Source organism: Erpetoichthys calabaricus, chromosome 12 (assembly GCF_900747795.2).
Source record: "Erpetoichthys calabaricus chromosome 12, fErpCal1.3, whole genome shotgun sequence".
Classification (NCBI taxonomy): domain Eukaryota; kingdom Metazoa; phylum Chordata; class Cladistia; order Polypteriformes; family Polypteridae; genus Erpetoichthys; species Erpetoichthys calabaricus.
In genome coordinates this window covers 159,938,203-159,949,844 of record NC_041405.2, presented here as the reverse complement: position 1 = coordinate 159,949,844, position 11,642 = coordinate 159,938,203, and the positions used below count along the sequence as shown (strand labels likewise).

Genomic DNA, 11,642 nt, shown 5'->3' with positions numbered 1-11,642 from the left:
CAGCCCCCAGACCCCAGAGCCCAATCCGCTCTCCGTGTCCCTCCGGGGTCTGTCTGAGCTGCGGTGGGCCGACCGATGTCGCCTAACGAGTTTTTTTTTTTTTTCTTTTTCTTTTGTTCCTCAATTTTCGGTCAAAGTCCGCCATTCCCGTCACTTGTCGTCCCGCTGCTCCGCTTGCGGTGTCCCGAGTTTGGCTGTTCCACCCCCTCCCCGCTCCTTCGGGCACCAATGCGGAGGGGAGGGGGGTGCGGCTGGTAATTTGATCGGCCCCCGGCCCCCTCTGCGAGGTCAGCAGTCTCGGGAGTTTAAAAGCCGCAGCCGCGCCGGCCCTTCTCCCTTTGCGTCGTACCCAAGGCCCGTTGCTGCCCGCCGTCTCTTCTTCCCAGTTCCACTGTTTTGGTGACCTCCGATCACGATGGCGAGCGAGACCCCCGCGCCCATCTTCAGTAAAGGCGAGGACTGCAAGCCGGACTGGACCGACGCGAACGCCCAGTACAACGAAACGGACACCCACCTGCAGATCCTGGGCAAGCCGGTAATGGAGCGCTGGGAGACTCCGTACATGCACCAGCTGGCGACGGCGGCGGCGTCTAAAGGTGGGCACGCAGTCGGGGCCGAGCGCCAAAGCACGTGGAGGCAGTCGGGGGTGGGCATCGAGCAGCTGTCCCTGTGCAGACCCCGAGAGGGCGGACCGGAGCAGCTGCTGGAGTGACAGGCGACACGTGCGGGCGGGCGGCCGGGGTGTCTACGTGACAGCCGCTCTGCTAACAGTCATCTCTTATATAGCGCCTTGCGGTGCACGCGGGGTCAAGTGCGGAGGGGAAAGAAGTCAGAAATTAGAAAAATAAAAGAAAACGAAAGACGAGGAGTAAGAAGCTCAGCGACAGGCTACTGCTGTCGTGAAAACTGATCGATCGGTTGATGGATTAGCGGATTATTTCTTTAGACGACTGAGTAATAAAATTAAAGAAACACAAAATGCTTAAAACGTTAAGTGTTTAAAAAATATGGAGGGCTTCATTGCTGCCTTCGGCTTCGTTTGTTTACGGCGTTAACATTTAAGGAGTACTTCACACCAATATAGCGCCTTTGCTGTCTGCTTACACCGATCAGCCATCACGTTACGACCACCCACCTAATATTGAATAGACCTGACCTGTCGAGACATGGACTCCACTGGACCTCTGGGTGGGCGCTGTGGTATCTTCACCATAGCAGGTCCTTCAAGTCTGGTAAGCTATGAGGTGGGACCTCCTGCACATCCCACCTGTGCTCGACTGGATTGACATCTGGAGAATTTGGAGGCCAAGTCAACACCTCAAACTCCTTGTTGTGTTCCTCAAACCTTCAACCATTACTGCAGTGTGGCAGAGTGCATTATCCTTCTGAAAGAGCCCACTGCCATCAGGGGGTGATACCCGCTTCTATGAAGGGGTGGACGTGGTCTGCAACAATCTTTAGGTAGGTGGTACGTGTCAAAGTAACATCCACATGAACGGCAGGACCTACGGCATCCCAGCGGAACGTTGCCCAAAGTATGACACTGCCTCTGCCGGCTTGGCTTCTTTCCCATAATGCATCCTGGTGCCATGCCCAGGTGGCGACACACACGGACAGGAGGTTAAAGAGAATGGGATTCATCAGACCAGGCCACCTTCTGCCATTGCTCTGTGGTCCAGTTCTGATGTTCACGTGCCCATCGTGGGCACTTTTGGCAGTGGACAATGGTCACCATGGGTACTCTGATTGGTTTGTGGCTACACAACAAACTGTGATGCCCTGTGTGTTCTGTACTGAACTTTCACACCAAGTATATATAGTGCCTTTCATATCCATCTATGTATCTATCTACTTATTTATTACATACTGCATTTTTTATTTTCCCATTAAGTACTTTACTTCTTTAAACACTAATTCTGTATCATGCCTTACAGATCAATTTATTATACAGTGCTTTTCACATTTGTCTACTTATGTATTTAATCTAAGCATTAATGTTTGCAGCACACAAGAATGTATTTTTTAAATGTATGTAGTAATAAAATGTATTTATCTTCGAATAGATGGCACATCACAAACATTTTTACTACCAATGTTTGCGATGCGTCATCTGTTGGAATGACAAATGCAATGTATTTTGCTACCACATATTTTGATGAGCCATCTGTTGGAATGATAAGTGCAAGGCATGTGTCTCTGTTCTCTGCCATTTGGTATGGGATTTGTAAAAGCAGCATTAATGTTTGTGATGCGCCATTTGTTGGAATGATAAAAGAAAAGCATTTCGTTACTACAAATGTTTGTGATGCATAATGCTGGAGGTTCAAAAGCAATGCACGTGTCTCTGTTATATGCCATTTGGTATGGGATTTGTAAAAGCAGTGTTATAGGATGCACCATCTGTTGGAATGATAAATGCAATGCATACATCATCTTCAACATAGTTTCATTGCAGCCCACTAGTCTCTATGGATTAGGTCACAGAAGGCCCCAACATCAGTCATAAAACTCCCATTGCATGCCTGGTTACTCTACTGGTTAAGATCAGGGTTGTGGGAGGGAGTGTCATCTGACTCACTAAAGGACATTTCGAGAGTAAGACTGTGGCTATCATGTGGCCTGCGTCATACGTATAACAGGAGACCCATCTCATCATGTGGTATGGGATTGGTAAACACAGTATTAATGTTTGTGATGTGCCATCTGTTGGAATGACAAATGCAATGCATTTTATTGCTACAGGTGGTTGCAGTGCGCCATGTGTTGGAGAGACAGAGATGCACAGACACACTTACTTACTCTATTTTTTAAGGTGGACAGCACCTTTTGCTCCGAGTTTATCCATCTGTTGTGTCTCTCAGAACTCTTTGCACCATCTGGTGCTCTCAGGCTCCGTCTGCTGCTGCTTTAGGGGTCGTTTCAAGAGTGAGCTCTTTGCTCCTCAGTTTTTCTCTATCGTCCTGCACCAAGTCTCATTTGGGCAACCTCTTGTCTCTTTTGACCTGCGATGTCCATTGAAGTGCTGTCCCTGGCAATGAGCATAAGGACATGTGACACACATGTGCCAGCCACGCCCACTGAGGCTTCAGGAGCGTCTCTGCCCCCTCCTTGTTTTGTAGTTCTTTGTTGAAGATGGTGTTTGGCCTAAAGATCTTCTGGATACTCTGTGGATAGTCCAGCTTCTGCTCGATGGTTGTGGTCTTCCAGCACTCACAGCCTTGCAAAAGAACGCAGAGGACGGTGGTGCTGAAGATCCTGAGCTTTGTGTGGATGCTGAGACCACCAGATCTCCAGATTGACCCGAGCGATCCAAAGGCTTGGTTGGTTCCATCATTGACTTTCTGTTGTCACCTTATTGCCCAGGTGGCTCTACATCCCCCAGTGTGTTGCCATGTACTGTGACTGGGAGGGCACCTATGGCCTTCCTCTTTCGGACCTTCAGTCCAGTGGTGGTGGGGATCTCACTGAGGTCCTCCATCTTCTGTTGGATCTGTCCATATCTGTGTAACAGCAGCCCCAGGTGTTCTGGATAGACAAAGCCCTCTAGGATAAAGTCAGGGTCCGTCACAAGCCCCCCCCCCTTTTTCCTGAGTAACGCTCAGGCTAATTCCAGATGTATTGGACCCTAAAAATGGCAGTTCTTTGAAGACCCTTTCTTGACTGCTTGGGGGAGATGAAAGGCTGGGTGGCAAATTGTTTTCTCCAGCTGAAAGAAAGCAAAATCAGAGGCGATCTTGAGTGGTCCGCCTAACAAGACCCTCTGAATGCCCAGAAAGCACTCGGCAATAGAAGTCAAAACACAGGTTACAAATCTGGGGGCAATTTAAAAACAAGGCCATCAAAGGGAGCTTTGACCAGCCTGGAATGATCTCGAAGGTGAAGCCCATGTTGTGGCCCGTTGAGGTTGTTGTCACTCTTTATATTCGGGCATCACTCTGTCCGTCAGTCCGTCTGTCTTTGTTACGTCCACAGATCAATGACTGGCGTTAAGAAAAGAAGTCACATCACTCCAGCTCTGGCCTCCCCTCACTGGCTCCCCGCTAGTTTTAGAACTCATTTTAAACTTCAACTCCCGTTCATTTTTAAAGCTCTTAATGGCTCTGTGGTTTAAAACCTAAGGGGGCCGAACCCCCAGACCGTGGAGTGGCTGAGTCCTGAGTGGTAGAGCTGCTCCTTCTGTTCTGGTTTTCAAATTTCGAGTCCAGTTTGATTCGACTTGTTAGGATACTTTTGCTTTTTTTTGTCTTAATGTGTCTGTGCTGATGATCACATGGACGGTAACTCAGTTTTCTATTTCCTCGCTGTTTTACCGTTCATACCTGCAGCACTTCGGAGAACAACGTGTTGCTTTCAAGTGCGCTTTATGGAGAAAATTAGCTTGTTGGTTCTGCATGAGCCAGTCGATGGCCTGGTGACAGGACACATCTTTATTGGACACTGGAGTTATTATATAGTGCCTTTCACTCTATTATATAGCGCCTTTCACTCTATCTTTCTATTATATAGCGCCTTTCACTCAATCTATCTAGCTATTATATAGTGCCTTTCAAATCTATCTATCTATAGTGCCTTTCACTCTATCTAGTTATATATTATATAGCGACTTTCACTCTATTATATAATGCCATTCATATGTCTTTCTATTATATAGCACCTTTCACTCTATCTAGTTATATATTATATAGCGACTTTCACTCTATTATATAATGCCTTTCATATCTATCTATTATATAGTGCCTTTCACTCTATCCATCTTTCTATTATATAGTGCCTTTCAATATCTACTTATCTATTATATAGCGCCTTTCACTCTATTTAGCCTTTCCTATCTATTTATTAATGAATTAATTTATTACATAATGAATTGTATTTATCATTCCACCCACTGATATTTCTTTTTACTGCGGCAGGTGGCAGAGTCCTGGAGGTGGGCTTTGGAATGGCAATCGCTGCCACCAAGGTGGAGTCATTCCCCATCGAGGAGCACTGGATCATCGAGTGCAACGACGGCGTCTTCCAGAGACTGCAGCAGTGGGCCCAGGAACAGCCGCACAAGGTGAGACGTCAGCAGAATTAATGTTTGTGATGCGCCATCTGTTGAAATGACAAATGTATGTTATTACTACAGATATCTGTGATGCACCGTCTGTTGGAAAACCAAATGCAATGCATAGGTTTCTGTTATATGCCATTTGGTATGGGATTTGTAAAAGCAGAGTTAATGCTTGTGATGTACCTGTATCTGTTGGAATGACAGAGTCACGGCCACTGGACGGACAGACAGACACACAGGCACTTACTGTTTTATTAAAGTGGATTGGTTTTTAAGTTCTGCGAACACGTGTGTCGCTAGTCTCTCATTTCTCACTACCAGAAATGAGTTCAAATAAAGTGCTGTTGCCTTTTGTCTGCCATCTTGTGGCTTGTCGCCATGACACAGCAAGTGGTTGCAAAGGGCATGACGTTGAGTGTCAACCAGCGCCTCTTCTGGTTTACTGCACTGTGTGTCAGAAAAAGAACTGGATTGCAAGGTGGGGGAGAAAATAATAATAATAATAATAATAATAATGATAATAATAATCCCTTTAAATGAATTAATAACCCTCTGAGACAAATCTGAATAATTTCTTTATTGATTACCGTCAATCGATTTCTCCATTCGCCCTATTTTTTTTTCACCTACCATAACCTATCGTCTATGGGGGAGGAGCAAAACCTTTACATTCGTCAAAAATTTTGATCTCCGATTTTCGCCGATATCTCGCTGATGGGTGTGTGTGTCTGTCTGTGTGTCACAGTTTCTCTTGAGCTAAAAATACCAAACTGGGAACTGTTAGGAGATGACGACGTACCGATTAGTTTTGGAGCCAAATCGTTGAAGAGAAAGTGGCGTTGTAGAGGGACCGTCAAATATGGTAAGTCTGCGATTAACTCTTTCAGGGCGGTTGTCATCTTTCGTCGAAATTAAGGGATGGAGGACGGCAATCAGCTGTAAACTGTGACTAAACTCGCCGTTATGTTTTAATTTGACTCTCTTTAAAGTTAACTTTGTTCATTTGAACGAGATTTCCTGCGCGTGCACGAGTAGCAAAGAGCAAACACCCCTCAAATGGCATCGACATCTGGAGAAAGAGCCAAGCGAATGTGCAAAACAAAATACTCTGTGGACGATGTTTTGCGTAGCACATCACGGAGTCGGACTCCGAGTTGTCAGATTTTGATGTAAGTAATCTGGAGGTCGGAAACGAAAGTGAAGGGAGCAGCGTCAGCTGATTGTGGTGCTGCACATGTCTGCGTAGCTAATGGGCCTACGCTCATGTTCACCCGGCAGGACTGCCTCTTACGATGACAAGCGCTACACACCAGACTGCGTCACACTGCGACCACTACTGCTGCGTGAACACAGCCAGGCGGCCGGCACATCACGTATTCCTGCTGGTCACGGAGTTGCCAAATGGGCGCCGACAGTAGCCATGGCATGCAGAAAAGGACGTTCTACATTGATTTGTGTGTGAAACCAGTGCTTTGTGTGCATTTCAGAAAACTGGAAACATATTCAGCCCTCAAAGAGTTAATTAAGAATTCTTCATGTCAATTGCTATCGTAATCGGCATCAGAGCGGCAAATACCGTATACACTCGCATTTAAGGTCTCCCGCGGATAAGTTGGGGTTTGATTTTACCGTATGACTTATACGCTATACCATGTTTTATAATGTCGGCCGTCGAATGCGTAAAACTCCCGCTATTGGTCCAAGAGATTACGATATGCTAACGTCCACCGGAGTGAGTAACCACGGAGCACACGGCCTTTTCTTTTCTATGTATTGTGCCTATGTGACCACACGGTAATACCTGAACTATTCCGAAGCGACGTTTTGCGCTGTTTTGTGTTTTTTGTATCTCACACCCTCGTACACTTTTATCGTAAGAGCATCCCTTATCTACGATCAGAAGAAAATATGAAGCTGGTTTTAAATTAAAAGTCGTCGAAGTGGCAAAAGAAATTGGTAACTGCGCTGCTGCAACAAAATTCAATGCGTCCGAGAAGCTGATGAGAGATTGGAGGCAGCGAGAAGATGAATTAAGAAAAACACGTAAGACAAAAGTGCGCTCTGCAAACCAAACCAGCATTGCCTCATGGGCGGAATTGGAAAATCACATCACCGAACCTCGATCTACAACCATTCAAAAAATGTGTCGTATTTTTGAACGGACATATAAGTTGGGGTCTAATTTTTCGGGTTTCGATACCCGACTTATACACGAGAAAATACGGTAATTACTGAAATGTCAGAGAAGAGTTCGGGCCACTTGGTTCCGAGGACACAAAGCCTACTGTTTTAATTCAATTATGCTGATCAGTCTCCGCTTTGACTCTGCTTATTTGATTTGATTGTAGAGGACCAACTGCTCCTTTACTCTTTTGTCGCTCGACTGTACTGGACTGTTTTCTCCATTCACACTCTTTTTTTAATTCCCTTATGATTTCTCCTTTCTTCCTATTTATTTTATCAGATTATGTCGGATCAACTGCTCCTTTATCCTTTTCTTTTTTTAAAACTCAACTAGGCTGGATCAATCTCTCTGTTCTTCTAATTTTGTAATTTCATTATATTGGATCAATTTCTCCATTCACACTCTTTTTTAAATGGATTATGTTGGATTGATTTCTCCTTTGATCCTAGTTATGTATTTCATTATGCTGAATCAAATCCGTTTATCCATTCTGTCGATTACAATGGACCAATTTCTCCCATTTATTCTATTTTTTCAATTTTCAGTATCCTGCATCGATTTTTTCTTTCATCCTCTTTCTCTTCCATTCTTATTAAACTTTGATTTTCTTCTTTTGTGTTGTTAAATGTCACCCCAGTCTCTTTTGTTATCACAGTCTGTTATAACAGCCAATCACGGTGCTGAACCCATGCTGACCACACCCACACGGCCTCATTCCCGTCTTTTTTTCCTAACTGCAGTTGCTCTTATTGTCTTTACAGGTCGTCCCACTTAAAGGATTGTGGGAACAGGTGGCACCCACACTGCCCGATGGCCACTTTGATGGTAAGACTGATTTCATTATCAATATGATAAACTACACTTCTGCCAGCGGGGGGCGTACGATAGCCCACTCATCACTTTATAAAAGGAAAGCGCAGCTCTGATTGCATTCCCATTCATGTGAGCACATCAGAGTTTGGCCACAGCACCCCCTAAAGGCTGAGTCTTTAAGTTCGGGATTTCTATTCTAACATGAAGCCCACCGTTGGCAGAGTTGCTTTGTGTAATCAGTGAGTCTCTGACTGTGTCGTTCTGCAGGTATCCTTTATGACACGTACCCACTGTCTGAAGAAACCTGGCACACGCATCAGTTTAATTTCATTAAGGTAAGGATTTGAACTTTGTGTGACAAAATAAAAGCACCTCCTCCATTAGATAGATAGATAAGATGTGAAAGGCACTATATAATAGATAGATAGATAGACAGATAGATAAGATGTGAAAGGCACTATATAGATAGATAGATAAGATGTGAAAGGCACTATATAGATAGATAGATAAGATGTGAAAGGCACTATATAATAGATAGATAGAGATAGATAGATAGATAGATAGATAGATAGATAGATAGATAGGTAGATGTGAAAGGCACTATATAATAGATAGATAGATAGATAGATAGATAAAGATGTGAAAGGTACTATATAGATAGATAAGATGTGAAAGGCACTATATAGATAGATAAGATGTGAAAGGCACTATATAATAGATAGATAGATAGATAGATAAGATGTGAAAGGCACTATATAATAGATAGATAGATAGATAGAGATAGATAGATAGATAGATACTTTATTAATCCCAAGGGGAAATTCACATTCTCCAGCAGCAGTATACTGATACAAAAAACAATATTAAATTAAAGATTGATAATAATGCAGGTATAACAGACAATAACTTTGTATAATGTTAATGTTTACTCCCCCTGGGTGGAACTGAAGAGTCGCATAGTTTGGGGTTAGTGTGGAGACCTGCATGGGGTGGCGGAGTCTTTTACAAGCCGTCCCAACGACTGAGGCCAACAAGATGACAGTCACCTGCCTGGCTGATGACCACAGGAGGGCACTGTAGCGGCTAGTGATCGAACCTGCTGTGCAGTTGCCACAGGGGGTCTCTGGGAGGGATAAGGAAGTGGCACCAATGCAACAAAAATGAATCCCACTGCTGCCAACTCATGGCACTCTGAGCCATGAAAGGTGCAATATACAGACTGGCACAATGATAAAGCTTGGCAGGCCTTGTTGGGAACTCTGTACTGGCACACCTCACCACATGTCCCCCCCCCTCCCTTCTGGAGTTCCCAGTGTAGCACTTTGATTTGCTGCACTGCCCCCTATCTGCAGGAGGTCATAGTGATACAAGTGCGTTAATATGGGTTGGTTTATGTCTTTCAGAATCACGCTTTCCGGCTTTTAAAGCCCGGTGGGGTCTTAACTTACTGTAACCTGACCTCGTGGGGGGAGCTTTTGAAGACCAAGTACAATGACATTGACATCATGTTCCAGGTAAGAGCCCTGGTGGGACCTTCAGACGTGAAGTATGGTGCCCAGTTCTGCAGCACTGGAATGCTTGTAACTGGGGTCCGCATTCTGATGTCTTACTGCCCATCTGTCTGTCTCTACCTAGGAAACCCAAGTGCCCCACCTAGTGGAAGCCGGCTTCAAAAAGGAGAACATCAGCACCAGCCTGCTTGACATCATCCCTCCCGAAGACTGCAAATACTACTCCTTCCACAAGATGATCACGCCAACCATCATCAAGCAGTGAAGTGGCGGCGCCTGCAGGAAAGACCCCGGAGACAAGTGGTGCCACACGGTGGCAGAGTGCTGCTTCTATATGACCAAGAGAAAGAGTCAAGTCCTCTTCTCCTGGTTTGTTCTTACTTGGACTTAGGGGGCGGGGGAAACAGAACGCTAAACACGTGTCTTCCCAACTTCCTTCTCGTGACTCATTTTTAATTTTCGTTTTGTAAAATATGCAATAAATATGCTGAGCCAACGAGTTTGTGTCTTTATTCATTTCACAGCATTAGGCTGTTTTGGGATAAATGGATTTGAGGGGGGCGATAACAAAAGGGCAAAAAAAAAGAAATCTGAGCAACACTAGGATGTTGTACCGTGTTAGCCATTATGAATGTAGTGACAAGTCAAGTAAAATGACGCCTTTTATTGGCAAACTAAAAAAAAGAGTACAATGGGCAAAGCTTTCAAGGCAACTCAGGCCCCAGTTATGGTCTCCATATTACAGACAAAGACATAACAGCACTTGAGGAAGACCACAGGAGTGTGACTGGGCTGATTTTGGGGCTATGAGGCAACTCAGGCTTCTTCTTCAGGCAGGATGATTACAAGATAATTATGTCTCACCTGAAGAAGGGGCCTGAGTTACCTCATAGCTCATCAGAGATCTGGGAGATGCGCCGTGAGCCACCGTACATTTATTTACAGTTAGGTCCATAAATATTTGGACAGAGACCACTTTTTTCTAATTTTGGTTCTGTACATTATCACAATGAATTTGAAATTAAACAACTCCGATGCAGTTGAAGTGCAGACTTTCAGCTTTAATTCAGTGGGGTGAACAAAACGATTGTATAAAAATGTGAGGCAACTAAAGAATTTTGTGAACACAATCCCTTCATTTCAGGGGCTCAAAAGTAATCGGACAAATGACTCAAAGGCTATTTCATGGGCAGGTGTGGTCAAGTCCGTCGTTATGTCCTTATCAATTAAGCAGATAAAAGGCCTGGAGTTGATTTGAGGTGTGGTGCTTGCATGTGGAAGATTTTGCTGTGAACAGACAACATGCGGTCAAAAGAGCTCTCCATGCAGGTGAAAGAAGCCATCGTTAAGCTGTGAAAACAGAAAAAACCCATCGGAGAAATTGCTCCAATATTACGAGTGGCAAAATCTACAGTTTGGTACATCCTGAGAAAGAAAGCAAGCACTGGTGAAGTCAGCAACGCAGAAAGACCTGGACGTCCACGGGAGACAACAGTGGTGGATGATCGCAGAATCATTTCCATGGCTTCACAACAGCCAACCAAGTGAACAACACTCTCCAGGGGGTAGGCGGGCGTATCGATATCCAAGTCTACCATAAAGAGAAGACTGCATGAAAGTAAATACAGAGGGTGCACTGCAAGGTGCAAGCCACTCATAAGCCTCAAGAATAGAAAGGCTAGATTGGACTTTGCTAAAGAACATCTAAAAAAGCCAACACAGTTCTGGAAAAACATTCTTTGGACAGATGAAACCAAGATCAACCTCTACCAGAATGACGGCAAGAAGTATGGAGAAGGCGTGGAACAGCTCATTATCCAAAGCATAGCACATCATCTGTAAAACACGGTGGAGGGAGGCAGTGTGATGGCTGCCAGTGGCACTGGGACACTCGTGTTTATTGATGATGTGACACAGGACAGAAGTAGCCGAATGAATTCTGAGGTGTTCAGAGACGTACTGTCTGCTCAAATCCAGCTAAATACAGCAGTCAAATTGATTCATGATCCAGATGGACAATGACCCAAAACATACAGCCAAAGCAACCCAGGAGTTTATTAAAGCAAAGAAGTGGAAAATT

At 44.6% G+C, this 11,642-nt stretch overlaps 1 protein-coding gene across 1 annotated transcript; it reads left to right on the top strand.

Annotated features, from left to right (window-relative positions):
* Positions 1–272: 272 nt before the first annotated feature.
* On the top strand, positions 273–10,058 carry gamt (guanidinoacetate N-methyltransferase). The gene is made up of 6 exons (XM_028816630.2): positions 273–596; positions 4,911–5,056; positions 8,000–8,063; positions 8,319–8,386; positions 9,455–9,565; positions 9,687–10,058. Exons 1-6 carry the CDS (start codon positions 416–418, stop codon positions 9,825–9,827), a joined length of 711 nt encoding a protein of 236 aa, XP_028672463.1. The 5' UTR covers positions 273–415; the 3' UTR covers positions 9,828–10,058.
* Positions 10,059–11,642: the final 1,584 nt, after the last annotated feature.